Source organism: Polypterus senegalus, chromosome 4, assembly GCF_016835505.1.
Source record: "Polypterus senegalus isolate Bchr_013 chromosome 4, ASM1683550v1, whole genome shotgun sequence".
NCBI classification, from domain to species: domain Eukaryota; kingdom Metazoa; phylum Chordata; class Cladistia; order Polypteriformes; family Polypteridae; genus Polypterus; species Polypterus senegalus.
In genome coordinates, this window is record NC_053157.1 from 80,725,747 (window position 1) to 80,742,964 (window position 17,218).

At 42.8% G+C, this 17,218-nt stretch overlaps 1 protein-coding gene across 1 annotated transcript in view; it reads left to right on the plus strand.

The window, feature by feature from the left end:
* Positions 1 to 17,218, plus strand: part of pdgfrl (platelet-derived growth factor receptor-like) — a 97,715-nt gene that overhangs the window by 63,862 nt on the left and 16,635 nt on the right. Inside the window, exon 5 of the mRNA XM_039750943.1 lies at positions 11,227 to 11,363. Coding sequence (XP_039606877.1) covers positions 11,227 to 11,363 — 137 coding nt within the window. The remainder of the gene's footprint in view (positions 1 to 11,226; positions 11,364 to 17,218) is intronic.

Genomic DNA, 17,218 nt, shown 5'->3' on the forward strand with positions numbered 1-17,218 from the left:
CGGGAAGGACTGGCACCTTCTTCGGAGTCCCTACTTGAGATCGATCAACTGAATGAAGTGGCTTGGGTGTTTCCCAACAATGTATTCTCAGATTCTTTCTGATGACTGCATGAAGTCATGTGCTTTTGTAGACTTACAGTAAAAAGTTGCTTGTTTTTTCTTTTCTAAATAGATTTAGCAATAATCACATGACCAGTGAGTGACATAATAGGCTAATGGGTAGCATTGCTACCTCCTAATGATTGTGAAATATTGTCTTTCCCTGCATTTATAGGCAATGTAGGCAAAAGCCCCAATTCGGGAGATCAAATCAGAAAGTTTTTCTTATAATCCGTTCATCTTAAGGACATTGTATTCACTAAAGAAAAGTTAAAAAAAAAACAAGACTAAAGCACTTAATAGGTAAGAACAAAATTTTATAAAACATGTTTTTTTCCTTTTCTGAAAAACACGCTGAACAAAAGAAGGTCTAAAAATTGACCAATGTCCACCAGTGATTTAGTAACCCTAACAACGGTGACCTCCTCTCACACAAACATCCGGGTTTCTATTGCCTACTGGGTCTCTAAAGGAAGTCCCGGTGACCCTCCTCTTCCTGGCTATGCGTCATACTTTTCTACAGGAGTTTCACTCTGAGGATCATTGGTTTATTATACTTTTCCAGCTGTGTGTCTAAATAAATACCCCACAAGTTAACTTGTTATTCTCCGGATTCTCTGGAGTCAGCGTGAATATTTATCAGAGACAGGTGATCAGACACTCTGTGCGCCGCGTCTCTCTGCCTTCGCTCCTGCCACTCATGTGCTGACTTTCTGCTTGAAAAGTTCCAGATGCCTACAGAGGCCTACAAAGTGGTCCTATGATTCATTGGATCTCATCTGTTTAGAACGGACCCTCCGCCTCTCTCAGGATGTGAGAGTCAGAGTACGCATTCCTGATGAGGGGCATCTTTCATATTTCTTTCAACAAAAGACAGACTTTCTCTGGAGAAGTGCAGCCAACATTAGCTGAAGAACTAATATTTTTGGAGTTTTAAATTGAAAAAAATAATAATGATTGGACAGTATCCAGTCCTTCCAAGAAAGAGCAAGACCTTTACCTCATATTCGCTTGTCAGCATGTAAGACCTAATCATCCTTGATAGATCTTCACCAACCCCCACAGCACACGCAGCACACATTTCAGTGCCTGTGGTTAAATCCTCTCGGGAAAGGGTGCTGAATCATTCATGGACACTGGGGACTTAGTCACTTGATGAGGTCAAACTGGGAGTCTGCAGATGTGCCTGCATAATGGAGAAATACAACGGTCAGTAACTGATCAGGAGAAAACAAAGGAAGCAACGAGCAAGTAGAGACATTGAAAGAGAAGCAAAAAGTCTAAAACTCAATCAGGGTAATTTCTGCTCATGAACATTGAACAACTGAGTGCCACGACTCCTTTTAAACGTTTAGAGTTTATTCCTGAGAAGTCAAGCAAAATGACACCATTTATTGGCTAACTAAAAAGATTACAAAATGCAAGCTTTTGAGGACCTTTCTTCAGGCAAGATGGGTTCTTCCCTGCTGGCAGGAATATCACCATGTGTCACTAAGCCACTGCAGATGATTCCGAATTCAGCAGCACATCTGGTGCTCAACCAGCCAAGGTGGGCACATGTCAGTCCTCTTCTCAGGTCGCTTCTCTGGCTCCCGCCAGCATCATGTGTTAAGTTCAAATTCTTCATGTTTGTCTACAGAGTAACCAGGGGTCCCCAACTCCGGTCCTGGAGGGCCGCAGTAGCTGCAGGTTTTCATTCTAACCATCTTCTTTACTAGTTACCAGTTTTTGCTGCTAATTAACTTCTTTTGCTTTATTTTTAATTAACATGACTCAGGCCCCTTAGTTGTTTCTTTTTTCCTTAATTAGCAGTCAAACAATAACGAGACACAAAACGAGCTGCCATATGGCCAGATCACCTGCGCCCATCACACAATATGTGGCAATAAAGAAAGGTGGAGGTCTCAGTAAGGTTGACCCAAAAATTTTGTCAGTGTTCTTAGAGAAAAACAGAAAATCAAGAGTTTTGGAAATGTCTGCTGTAGCAGAATGAGAGCAGCTACAAGCTGTGAAATTAAATAACGGGTTTCAGCAAGAATAGGCTGCTCCTTAGAAACTTGATTGGAGTGAAACTGGTTGGAGTTTGAAGCCCCAATTTACCTGACATTGTGGTCAGCAACACAGGAGCGCCGCAGGAGACTGTACTTTCTCCGGTCCTGTTCAGCTATTATATATCGGACTTCCAATACGACTCGGAGTCCTGCCACGTGCAAACGTTTGCAGACGACACTGCTATCATGGGCTGCATCAGGAGTGGGCTGGAGGAGGAGTATAGGAAGCTAATCAAGGACTTTGTACACCTGAACACCAGCAAAACCAAGGAACTGGTGGTGGATTTTAGGAGACCCAGGCCCCTCATAGACCCCGTGATCATCAGAGGTGACTGTGTGCAGAGGGTACAGACCTTTAAATACCTGGGAGTGCAGCTGGATGATAAATTGGACTGGACTGCCAATACTGATGCTCTGTGTAAGAAAGGTCAGAGCCAACTATACTTCCTTAGAAGGCTGGCGTCCTTCAACATCTGCAATAAGATGCTGCAGATGTTCTATCAGATGGTTGTGGCACACGCCCTCTTCTACGCAGTGGTGTGCTGGGGAGGCAGCATAAAGAAGAAGGACGCCTCACGCCTGGACAAACTGGTGAGGAAGGCAGGCTCTATTGTAGGCACAGAGCTGGACAGTTTGACATCGGTGGCAGAGCGATGGATGCTGGGCAGGCTCCTGTCAATCATGGAGAATCCACTGCATCCACTGAACAGGATCATCTCCAGGCAGAAGAGCAGCTTCAGCGACAGACTGCTGTCACTGTCCTGCTCCGCTGACAGACTGAGGAGATCTTACCTCCCCCACACGACTCTTCAATTCCACCCATAAACGTTAACATTATACAATGTTATTGACTGTTATACCTGCCTCGCTCTATCCATCTTGCATTTTTTAACTTGCATTGCGTTTTTATCACTCTTTAATTAATATAATTTTTTATCAGTATGCTGCTGGAGTATGTGAATTTCCCCTTGGGATTAATAAAGTATCTATCTATCTATCTATCTATCTTTCTATCTACCTGGTTATCTGTCGGCTCCTTTCATGTCTCATTTCTGTTTGGCTACCTTTAATGAGGGAAAGAATCAATTCAGAGGACAGAATCATTAAAAACAGGGCTATTAAACTGAAGGGAAAAGAAGTTAATTAGCAGTGAAGCCTGGTCACTGATTAGGAAAAGGATTAGAATTAAAATCTGCAGCCACTGAGGCCCTCCAGTCCTGGAGTTTGACCTCTGTGGAGTAGACAATAGATCTGCTGATGAAAGGAATCTGGTGATGTCCCCTCTGCATGCCATTAAATCTTTTTCCAGATTGTTCATGTGTGGCTCCTGGCAGGAGGAACAAGCTGTACGCCTCCATTTGAACTCCTGACTCCCTCAATGTGTTTAAAAGGTGGCTGAAGTCACTCTTGTTATGTGAATTTCTGTCTAACTGATGCTAGCTGTAAGGTTTTTGTAATCGACAAATTGTAAGTAGCTCTCTTCATTAATGATGATCAATTTTGTAGCATTGCCCTATAACACCCCCAGACTGATGTTTACTTGATTATGTTGGCCACTTTTTTGCAAGTTGCTTTGCATAAAAGTGTCTGCCAAGCAAATAAATGCAAATGTATATATCAAAACCATTTAGGGTATAAAAGCCTTTCTTGATTGCAATGCATTTCCATTTATCAGGTCAGGTCAGGTTAGGTTTGGGAGCATGCACTGGTACAACACGTTGCCACACCCACCACATGACGAAACAGCTCAGGATCCTGATTGGCAACCCCCTAGACAGACACGCGGTCCAATCCCACCCTCTGGAAATAATCCTCTATCTGCTGCAGTCAGGTGTTACGTGGGCATCCCTTTGGCCTGGTTCAGCCACTCGGGTCCTCAAAAATGAGGATACTGCAAGCCGGAACACCCTCGAGGAAACACGCCACATGTCCATGTACCTCATTTGGGACTCCGTGAGAAACCGCACATTCAACACAAAGTCAAACCAGCGGTACCCAAGGATTCTCCAAAGAGACACAGTACCAAAAAAGTCCAGTCTTTGTCTCAGGTCATTGATTAGAGTCCATATAGTAAAACAGGAAGACAGGTAACTGTAAATTTGAGGCAAAGAATTTTAAAGTAGAAAGCCAATAGCCGCTCCAATGTAATTGCAGATGTCAGGCAACTGTCAGTGAATATACTAATGAGACTATGTCATGTGGAAATATACATTCTTTGCTTAATTTAACTCCCCATGCCCCATGCTGCCTTTATAGCTCACATCTCCTTACACGTCTCTCAGATCCATTCATGCAGAGACTGTTATGGCCAAGTCTGCTCACATAGGTTTGTTTAATTACATTGTCTGACTGTAGGTTTGAGCTTATGTCCAAAACGAGCCACTATCAAGACACACTTTCTTAAGGTCCCCTTATTTTAGACTTTTATCCCCCCTTGAAAAGTTATCTCTCTATATATAAAATCCAACATCTGTCTGTCTGTCTGTCTGTCCTCTTTTCATGAGAGAACTACTTAACGGATTTAGATTGGGTTTTTTTCTATAATTTGCTGAATGTTGATTTTGTGACTTCTCTCATCGCAGTTTGCTTGCAAGAGCGATTTATTTGCGCTAATCCGAGACAGAGGCTGCGGGCCGAGGAGAGGGGCAAACATGACGTAAGGAGTGGGGAGCCGGACGGGGCCGTCCTCATTCATGTGCCAGCCTCCGTTCGAGTCGCTGTACCTCTCAGCATGTGTTGAAGTGTACCTCCCTCCTACTAGCTAGCGATACCTGTTTGTTCATTGATTTTTAAAGTGTGTCCTTTTTCACTGCTTCGCAGGTGGAGCTGTGGGGGCCATTTAGTTATTTTATAAAACAAAAAATGAACAGCAATAAAAATCTGCAACAATCTCACACTCAAAATACAACAGCCTCAGAAATACAAACCGTATTTAAAAAAATGTAAAGACGAGCATGCATGTGATTATTTACAAATTTTCTTTAAAAATAATCTCCTTCCATTGTCCTTCTTACCAGCCAATCAAGTAACCCAGTGTAATGTGCTAGTGGTGGCCTTGAGCTTAGGGATTTGCCAGTGGCGTAGCGTGGGTGTCAGCCGCCCGGGGTGGAGGAAAATTTTGCCGCCCCCTTATTTTTGGCATTTCAATTTAAAAGACTAAAATACAGCAATCCCTCGCTACTTCGCGGTTCACTTTTCGCGGATTCACGACTTCGCGGGTTTTTAAATATAGTAGTAGTATTTCCTAGTCTAAGAACAACAAAACAAGTTCGGTGACTAAGTGCATTGTAACACGGGCTGTGATTGGTACATGGGAGGGAGACGACAAATCACAGCTTCCCGCTTTCTAATCGGGCCCGTGATTGGTGCTTTGACTGATGCCACAGCACCTCCCCTTGTCTCTCTGTCGTGGCCATTTCACTTCAAGTTTTCTCGCCGAGCGGTTTACTTTACACTGTACTGTGTGTGATTTTTTGTGGTTTCTTTGTGTTGAACTTCGCTTCAATTTTCACCCCCTGCAATGGCTCCCAAACGTCCTCCTTTCTTCCAAGGCTGGTGCTGAGCCTAAACGCCAACGAAGAATGATGATGATCGCTGAGAAGGTGAAACTTCTGGATATGTTGAAGGAAGGGAGAACGTTCGCGGCTGTGGCTGCACACTGGCTAAGGATCTACACAGGAATGGGATGATGATATGGTTCGATCGGTCCAATTTTGCAACAAGGTCGACGACGTCATGACCGCCTACAAGCTGCTCTTCGACCGGAAAAAGAAGCAGCGGCAGCAGCTGCCGATCACAATGTTTTTGCAGCCTCACAAAAAAAAGCCAGTTCCTACTACTACTACGGATACACCTTCGGAAACCGTGGAAGAGGTGCCCCAGGAAATAGCACCGCCATCTGAAGAGACGTAAAATACAGTCATCGGCTGCGCAGTAAAAGTCATCATCACCTTCATCGTCATCATTTTTACTGCACAGCATATTTATCACCATCATCACGTCATATATAGGTACGTGTACTTCGCTATACAGTAACTGTAAACTTATCTACCGATTTCATATTGCTTAACAGTTGTCCCTGTTATTAAGAGTAAAGGGTGGGTTGTAAACAGTACAGGGAGGGTTTAAAAACGTCCAAATACACGTTAAATTATTAAATAAATATGGTGTCCCTACTTCGCGGAAATTCAGTTATTGCGGCCGGCCTTGGAACCTATCTCCGCGATAAACGAGGGATTACTGTGTACAGTAATTTTTTGCTGCCCCCTAAAAGTGCCGTCCAGGGCGGGCCGCCCCTGCCACCCCCACTACGCTACGCCACTGGGATCTGCACCGCCAACCTTTTGAATCCTGTAAACTCCAGACATGACTCTACTCTGTTGGGGCCCTGAGCAAAGCCCTTAACTTGCAATTGCTTTGTCCTGGGTATGATGTCAACATGGGGCGGCACAGTGGTAACGCTGCTGCCTCGCAGTTAGGAGACCTGCGTTCACTTCCCAGGTATTCCCTGTGTGGAGTTTGCATGTTCTCCCCGTGTCTGCGTGGGTTTCCACAAACAGTCCAAAGACATGCAGTTTAGGTGCATTGCCAATTCTAAATTGTCCCATGTGTGTGTCCTGCGGTGGGTTGGCGCCCTGCCTGGGATTGATTCCTGCCTTGCGCCCTGTGTTGGCTCAGACTGGCTCCAGCAGACCCCAGTGACACTGTAGTTAGAATATAGCGGGTCGGATAATGGATGGATGGATGATGTCAACGTGCGTCCAGACCTGAAGGGAAAACTTGGGGGATGGTGGCAGGATTGGCACTCTGGCCACTGTAAAAAACCTCACAATGTTCGAGTGTGGTGCTGAGGTGTGGTGGTCTGTCATGTGGTGGCTATCAGCTCATGCTACAAACCAATGTCCTATCCATCCATTTTCATAAGTCACTTATTCAGGGCAGGGTCACAGGGCAGACAGGAGCAACACCTAGAAAGGGTGCCAGTCAATCACAGAGTATAATATAGTTTATACATGATAATAAAAATCACAGCAAAAAAAGTCCATAATAATGAAAATATCTGTCATACATAATGTTTGAAAGCTGATCAATGAGGAGTGACTACCTTACTCTCTGTGGATGTCACAAGGAGCATAGATAAGGCTGTGATAACACCTCAAAATATGCCTCTTTTAAACCATATCACGAAACGAGATAACCGAGCAGGGCGAATGCTGCCAATCACTGACATTCTCTTTCATTACAATGGGAAGGAACAGCAAACAGCTTCAGTCAACTAGGAAGACAAATCGTTATTTATCTGACACGGCAAAGAGACGGCCTGAATTTACCTCCCAGAGCAAGTTGCGAAAACTCGGTTCACATCTGGAGGAGTCACAGCTGAGCTGTTCAACTTTAACTATACTTATTTTTGGTGTCTTGAATTCTAATCAACATGTGTTTATCATCAGAGTGAATTGTTTACTTCAAACGACGGAATACCAGATAGTAATTGTTGACTTGCCTTAGGTGTGGAAAGACCTGAAAAGTTCCTTGGTTTGATTTTCATCACTTACTTACATTTAATAAAGAAGTTATTCAGTTCTTCTGAGAACACAATGGCAAAATACTGCATCTAGGTTTGTGTACTCCTTAACTGAACCACCTATTTAGAAGAGTGTTTGGAAGAACACTTTGTTTCTCATTATGTCATGATTGGCTTGACTGTTGGACTGAAGATGGCTGCCTATGGTTGTCTGGGCAGGGGTCTGACTCCACAGGTATAAATAGCTTGGCAGACATCACCACATAATGAGCTGTCCTCTTAAGAAGGCAGCAGCACAGTGTTTTCATGGTTCCATGTTCCCAAATTACAAGTTTGTCTTAATGGAGAGCTGAATGTAATGAATTTAGTGTATGTGTGTGTGTGTGTGTGTGTGTGTGTGTGTGTGTGTGTGTGTGTGTTCACCCTGTGATGGATTGGCTGCCTATCCAGGTGTTGTTCCTTCCTTGCACATGATGACTGCTGGGTTAGGCTCCAGATGCCTCAAAACTCTGCCCTAGATAAGCAGGTTAGGAAAATTCAAGGCTGGATGGATGTAATCAATTTAAATTCAAAATACACCATTGAAATTGTAAATTACAACACACCATACAATTTCCTAAGACCATGTAGCACGAGCAGGGCCAAGTGGAGGCTGAAGTCTATCCCAGCATGCATAGGGTGCATGATATTACTAATTCCCATCCATCCATTATCCAACCCACTATATCCTAACTACAGGGTCACGGGGGTCTGCTGGAGCCAATCCCAGCCAACACAGAGAGCAAGGCAGGGAACAAACCCCAGGCAGGGGTTCCTACCTAGCAACCACCCCATCCGGAGTCTTGATTCCTGCACAAGAGGTTGAGGATACACACTCTTCAAGTGCTGTGCAATTTCAACATTCTTTTCTGTCTCTGATGCATCTTTAGGATTGCATACTTGGCAAAGTTGAGGATCGTACTATCAGAACACATCAACAATAGGCCTGCATATGACAGGAAATGAGTCCAATGATATATACAGTGGAACCTCGGTTTGCGAGCATAATTCGTTCCGGAAACGTGCTCGCAGTCCAAAGCACTCGTATATTAAAGTGAATTTCCCTATAAGAAATAATGGAAACTCAGATGATTTGTTTCACAACCCAAAACTATTCATATAAAAATGATTAATACAAAATATAAAGTAAAAATACATAAAACAAATTAACCTGCACTTTACCTTTAAAAAGAATCATGGCTGGTGTGAGTTTCTAAACTCTTGTGGGATTCCACCCAACGGAATGACACGTGGAAGAGTGTCCCAAAGCAATCGCAGTCTCCCAGCACTGTAGCAGTTTGCCGTATAAGCGTATCCAAAAAGATTGCAGACATGCTATAAGCGCCTGCCGTCGATGGGTGATACAAGGAACATTATAAAGATCCAGCTACAATAAATAAACTCGCTGTTGCTGTTTTAAGCTGAATAAAGCTGGGGTTGTTAAAGTACTGAGACTCTGCTTTATGTTTTGGGGCGCAAGACGGGGACTCACACTTCACAGCACACACCTGCGCGCGCACACACACACACAGTCACAATGCTGTAGTAAACAGTATACGCTCGTATGGCTGTTAACTATATGAGTGAGGCACGCAGACTCAGACGGAGAATAGGAGACGATTGCCCTCAAGAGAAGAGAGAGACATGCGCGAGCGAGCGAGATAAAGAGAGAGAGAGAGAGAGAGAGAAAGAGAGAGAGAAAGACGCAGACGCGCGTGAGCGAGAGAGATAAGGGGAGAGAGAGAGAGAGAGAGAGACGCGCGCGCGCGTGAGCGAGAGAGATAAGGCGAGAGAGAGAGATACGCGCGAGAGAGATAGGGGGGCGGAGGGAGGAGAGAGAGAGAGAGAGAGAGAGACGAGCGCTAGAGAGAAGAACCATCAGCTCAGTTGTGATCACATGACGCTCAGCAAAGTGTATCCATACTACTCGTATTGCAAGACATCGCTTGTTTATCAAGTCAAAATGTATTAAAAAATTTAGCTCGTCTTGCAAAACACTCATAAACCAAGTTACTCGCAAACTGAGGTTCCTCTGTGTATATACTGTATACTGTATATATATATATATATATATATATATATATATATATATATATATATATATATATATATATATATATATTTTTTTAAGGGGAGAACTTTTTTTAAATACTAACTGAGAGGTAGAGGCATGCAGATTTAATGTTCCCAGGCAGACAGGATGCACATTTCTTTTTATGTCAATGGCCTAATGAAATACAGTTTGTTTTGCAGATTTAATTGTGAAGTATTTCATTTCACTGATCCCTGTGCACCACTAGCCATATGACATTCCTGACCATGACATGGCATTAAGCCGATGACAATTATAGTGTCTTGTTAGGCTTCATTCCACATCAGTGCTGTAGATGGTGGTTGTTAGGTTTCATGTAATGGAGCCCGGCTGGCCATCCAGCAGTCTGTATGTTTCAAAAAGCTTTCCTAATGGCACAAGTGACAATTAAGAGAGACCATTAAGGGAATGACATTTCTGTAAGCATATAATGTTGAGAAGACAAGGTGGAAGCTTTCTTGAAATTAGAAATTGTATTGGAACTCAACAGTGTAGACCAGCATCATGCTGATGTTCTGCCCAGTAATAAATGGCAGCCTAAAATGTTATAGGAGTGCGAGATGAGAATGATCATAAACCAGAAAGCAAAGCAGGGTTCAAAAAGCTAGAGATGTGAGAAAAACAGTGACAAAAAAAAAAAAAACATATGAAATGTCCTAACTACCTAAATAGATTTTATAATCACTAATATACAAAGGTTTTTTTAAGATCAATCCAGAAATTTGGACACTACTGATGGCTACCACCATCTTAAACAGAAAATGGCTTGTGGCATCATAGCGATGACAAATACTCGTCACATGGTAGCAAGCAGCCCAGACAACTGTGACCAATAAGGTGACATCCGTAAAACAAAAGCAAAACTCAAAATTGTGGCACAAAAAATTAATAAAAATCACAAAATATGTGCAAACATAGACTCTGCATGTGCCAAAATTCCCAGATCATAACAGGAGGCAAAGCATGATGGTCTGTCTTGTGACACTTAACTTTATTACAGAACATATTTCCACAATTTTTGTTTTGTTCTTTGAATCTTCATCCCTATCTGTGCTCCTTCTGATTTGTAAATGCTACCCCAATCATCATAAAATACAGCATCCATTCAAAATGTGTTGTTCCCCACCGTACAGGTAAGAATTGCTGAGGAAAAAGAGCACACAATACTCATTATTGCACAAGACATCAATGAAATATTTAGTTTTCTCAGAGAAAAACACACAACTGCTTACCATAACTTGAACATCTGTAAATGTACTTTGTAAAACCTTTAAACAATTCCGTCTACATAAATATTGTTCACACTGTGCCTGCTGGACATCAAACAATGCATTCATGTTGTTGCAGCCATCATCATCAGTGGCAAATTGTCCTTGAGAAATGAATTTAACTGAAGATTTTTTCTTTTTTTTTTTCTTCAGTTCCAAGTGGTCCTCCATCTGTAACAATTGAAGCTTCATCCACCTTGGTGAGGGGTGGTGATAACATCAACGTCACCTGTACCATCCTCGGTGAACCAGAAGTAGACGTGAACTTCACTTGGACTTACCCTGGACAAGTGAGCAGACCTTTCTGTCTCTTATTTCAGTTCATTTCAGTAACTGGGGAAATTATTTTGGTGGTAGCTTTTTTAGTGATGGTGATTATAAAATTAATCTGCCAAAAACGAGAGCATAATGTTTTGTAAATTAGTAAAAGGAGGCCATTAAATTCACCCTGCTTGTTTGTTTAAATAATAACCAAGCTGCACCTTTATGTCATCCTGTCACTTCTTAACATCCTGTCAAGGTAGTCCCGGAGTTAGTGCTGTGGCCTCATAACTTAAGAGTTCCAGGACCAATATTGGATTGGTTATTGCTAATTAATGTAATGTCAGTGGCTCATTACGTGACTTCCAGCCAGAGGGGATGTCAAACTTTACAACTGCAGTTGTTGATCTTATTACCTAAGCACGTCAGATTACAGTTCTAGAAAGAGCAGTACATGACAAATAATGTGACAACTTTCCAGTGCAGTTTCACCCTTCCAAAGTATCGTGGGCTTATCTTTTTTTCTGATAGCTAATAATGTTCTGCCTGACAGAGACAGTGCCATAGAAAGGCCTTTCAGATACAATAAGGTATTTTCTCATTTTACATGGTACATAAAACACGACATTTCAGATGGACATCCGTATTCGAGGTCCAAGACACCCACAGTCCTTATTCTTCGTGGCTGCACTGTACACATTGTACTTCTGACTGAGCACTCATTGGTTCTTCCTTCTTGCATACACAGAGCTGTCCCCTGCAACTTAAAACCAAATCTACCCTGTTTAATTTTGTACGGCGAATCACAGACTGCTTGACTTGATGTCGATGTCAGACTACATGAAGGTTGGTCATGGCAGCATGCCGTGACTGCCTCCAACTCAATAAGATTATGTAAATTGTGATGGACAGCCGGCGTTTCAGTCCAGTCAGGACGTCCCTCTGCAGAAGAAAGCAGCCTTTTCAGGGCACTACATGCCCCGGAATGCTAGACGGCAACTCCCCTGGATGGAAATGGTTCCTCGGATTCCCGCAGGGCAGCATGGAACATGGAGTCCGTCTCTTTAGACCTGTTGGGTGCCGTGGGCGCCGCCAGGGGGAGCTCACCAAGAACACGGGGACTATTACAGTTACGCCAACCCGGAAGTACTTTGGCGTCACGAGGACAGAAGCCCACAGTACTTCCAGGACACTTGATGAAGGAAGATGTGGTGTGAACCCAGAGAAGAAATATTTCCGGGTCAGAGACTTTAAAAGGACTGTGGGAAACCACAGCAGATCGAGCTGGAGTGGATGATTGTGTATAATTATTGTTATTGTATTGCTTATTGATTAATTGGGAATGGTGGAGAGTGCGGTGCTTTGTGCACTATTACTGAAGAAATAAGAATACGATTCTTCTTGTGCTTTTAGACGTGTGTCTGGGACATCTGTCTGGTGGGTTCAACGGGGCAACAGCGACCGCTAGCGTCCACAAAATGAAGTCTGAAACCGGAAATCAGTGGAAAAGTCAAGTAACGTGACAGTCCATAAACATACATATCTTTGGGATTCAGGAATAAAACAATGCAGACACACTGTTCCTGCAGCTTTCATTTTCCTCCTATCTGTTGTCCACTGGATTGAATATCTCAAAGCATACCGTTTGTTAACATGATTTTGATTACCGTATATACGCCCGTCCAAAAATACGACACTTATTTATTTATCCATCCATCCATCCAACCTGCTACTGTATATCCGAACTACAGGGTCACAGGGGTCTGCTGGAGCCAATCCCTGCCAACACAGGGCACAAAGCAGGAAACAAACCCTGGGCAGGGCACCAACCCACCGCAGGGCGTTATTTATTTATTTACTTTTTTTATCTTCTTGCTTACTACAATCACACACCAGTTTCTCAGACACACCGATTTTTGTTGCAGCAGCACAGTTACCAATTTCTTTTTTTCGCCACTTCAATGACTTTTAATTTATAACCAGCTTCATATTTTTTTCTGATCGAACGCTCCATCGTAGATAAGGGATGAGGGTGTGTCATACAAAAAAACACAAAACAGTGCACACATCGCTTCGGAATAGTTTGGGTATTACCATGTGGTCACGTTGGCACAATACATAGAAAATAAAGGCAGTGTGCTCCGTGGTTACTCTCTCAGGTGGGCGTTAGCATATCATAATCTATTGCACCAATAGCGTGAATGTTCTGCATTCGACTTATATGACCGACATTATAAAACACGGGAAATTATACAGTGAAATCAAGCCCTCGACTTATCTGCGGGAGAACTTAAATGCGAGTATATATACAATACATTTCAGCCAAGCTTTATAAATAAACCTAAAGGACTCATGGCGTTTAAACAGCACGGTCTAATAAAACATTTTCTTGCTGTTCATATTTCTAAATCTGTGTAAGTGCTTGGAGTCTGTCTTCCCTAAAGAGTGCTTCATAAGAACTAAACTAACTAAAAATGAACAGCTGGGCTTTCACTTAATCTGCGAGGGTGTGTGTTGCCTTAACATGAAAAAACAGAGCAGATGAAACACTTGCTCCGAAGTACAATGAGGTGGAACTGAAATCGCCAGAAGACGGTGGTCACTACAGTCTGAGACAAATACATAAGAACTGAAAAGCCACACATAGATGAGAACGATGAATTTAAAGTGTGATGTGGGCTTGTAAGCAATTAAATAACAATTACTGACAGTGTAGGGAGAGAACACCTTTTTATAAAAATATGCCGTCTAGAGCCAATGTTCATTTTAAACTCAGGTGCCGTCTGGAATGCATTACCTCAGATCTCATTGCTTCATCACGAGGGTCGACCTGCTTTCATAAAACATACTTGGAAAGATTACAGGTCAGATTAGAGAAGGATTTATTAGAAGCACTGCCTAATGCTGCTAAAACTGCTTCTGCGTTTCTTTTTTCTTTTACGTTTCAATAGACCTTCTTGAACTATTTTTGAATCGCAAAATAGGATTTTCTTCGATGGTCTGAATTTCACACTCGTTTGCTAGCAGCACAGATATTATTAACTTTTAAATATAACTGTTAAATTCAAAGACAGACTCCTAATTGATGCCCAAGTGACTAACATTCAGGCCTGAACTTTAGACATTAAGCCAACATGAAAGTGTTGCAGCTGTCTGTCTGCAGGCCTGTGGTTGCTCCATCTTGCACACCTCTTGTAATTGCCTACAATTATAATGTCTGTTACCAGTGTGATTTGCTTTTATTGCAAGGAACAGGAAGTTTTTGTTTTGGTCCATAACACAGGTAGACTTTGATCACATTCCCAAAAGTGTAATGCTGTGACATGTCTTACTCATTGAGATGTTTGCATTATATTTAAAAAATGGCTGGGCGATCAACATCTTATAGCTTCTTGAGATTTAGCCATGAAGAGGACTACAGTCAACAGTGCCTAGTGAAAGGCCCCAGGAAACAGATGGGAACTAATGCCGGAAGGAACATCTCACATCATTAAACTCGACTAGATGGAAGTGATGCTCTTCTGGAGGCAGTGCCAAGCTTGCTCGCATTTTCCCAGGATGCCCTTACTTAAATCTTTCTCATCTGATTTCTTAGTTGCTCACCAAAATTTGATGATCAGTCGACAGCTTAGCACTTCCCTTTACACCAGAAAGGATAATTCAGTGGTTTTAGACCTGGGGTTCAAGGTTATTGAGTAGCAGGTATATTTAGGAAAAGAATAGTGTCTGTTGAAGACAATGGATATGGATACCTAACATCAAAAAATGCAGTAATAATCTCTCACACATATTTAAACCCCTTCTTTCCAAACGCACTCTTCTAGGACTATCAGTCAGTATGCCACAGTAGCTGATATGTTTTCATACACCTCGCCTATCTTCTCTAAAAAGGCGGAATAGCTGGAACAGGCCATAAATGTAAACAGAAGTCAGCATTTCCCTCTCTGTCACAAAATTGTATCAAGATGACACTTTTGTTTAACGGTGTAAACTCCAAATGCACAGTACACAATTCTCACGGGGCCCTCATGTGACAGAGGCCACCCATCCAGCTGAGAAGTCTCATTCCAGGACCATTGTACAGCACAGAAGTGAGATGAGCTTCATAAATGTATTTTTCAACCACCTCTTGTACCAGCTCTAGCTTCTCTGCTGGTGAAGTATCCCAGAACATCTCAAGACCCAAGCTCCAGTCTGTCTAGATCTGTCCCACACACCTTACTTTGTCTCTCATCTGACAAGCATTGCACTGACCCATATCAATCATTTTGTTGGTGTTAAGCCTATGTTGTTTCTTCTAGATGAGCCTGACAGATGTGTGTAGCTACATTAACAGATATAAAGCGAAACAATGGAGGCATGTAAGAAGGGTTCGGGTCTTAAGTGGAAAAGCTGGTGATTTTAGTGGGAGTTGGTGAGGTAGGTGCTCAAAATTGCCTTGGTTTTACATTTTGCCCTAGAACGGCGTGTTGTGAGGTCTTATTCTCTCCTGGTCCTTGCAGAAGACTGTTTTGAAGAGATACAAGCGTGAGCAGAAAAGTATGCGGTGGCTCCCCATCTAGTGAGATTTTCCGTTCAAGAAAGCACAGTAATGTATAGGGTGGCCCATATTTATGTATATGATGTTTCACAGGTTGTAGAATAATGTAGTTTAACTCCTGTGCAAAATGTATTAAAAATGGCATCACTATCTAGCCTGAGAATGGGAGTAACGATGATCGGACATTGATGATCTGTGGTGGCAGCAAAATTTGGCACCGCCACACTATGCCATACCAGTGCGACAGTGGTTGAGCAAAACATTCCCACAACACTGGATTGACCGACGTGGGCCTGTGGAATGGCCGATTTGACCCCGCCAGGCTTTTTCCTGTGGGAATACCTAAAAGACAAGCTATATCAACATCGCATCCACAATGTGTGCAGCTATCACTAAAGAATTTCAGAGGATACCAGTACAGAGGTGCCAAGCTGCCTGTGACAACTTGCTCTTCTTCTTCAGGCGTGTATCGATGAAGCATTGGTGGACCACGCCATGGAGAACAGAGCATGAAAAAATGTAAGGTTCTTAATGTTCATGTTTCATTATGTTACTTGATAATAACATTGGCGGTTTCCTGACAATAACACCGTTTCGATCATATACATAAATGTGGGCTACCCTGTACATAATGATACGTTTTAGCGTGTCTTTGTGTAGAAAATATTCAGCATGTTATATTCTTAAAAGCTCATTACACACGGTAAAGTGAACGAGAGGCATAAAAGTATTGACATTAGTAATGTGTGACATTTTACATGCCTTACACAGCTGCAGAAAAGAACACAGGTATAACAGAAATGTAAGCGAGACTTTAAGGAGTGGTGTTCCTTGTTTTCTACCCCCAAAAAGTTAAAATATTTAGTCAGTTTTGCATTCCACAATTACAGAATTTGTCTGCAAAATGATCATTCTTTGATAGTTTTATGACGCTTGCCTGATCACATAGTTTCGCAGCCATCATGGCAATACTAATGCTGCATTCACACGCTATCGGACTATTCAGAACTCTTGCTTGTGATGTTTCGCCTTTCCACTTCAGAGTGTTCACGTGGGTTTCTGGTCAGATTATTCAGAGATACGCTGGGAAGATCAACCGACCGGGAGAGAGGCAATACCTCCCCGGGACAGGAGAGGGCAGCCCCTGGTTTGCATCGGGCCTCAGGACTGGAGCTTGGAAGCTCAACCCTGGTGGGGACCATGGCCTCCGCCAGGGCGCCTGGACGATCCCAGAGCCCTGGACTGCAGCACTTCTGCCGCACCAGGAAGTACTGCAGAAAGATCATCATGGAACACATCTGGGTGAACTATGAAAGGGTCACCTCAGTCATTTCTGGTATCCAG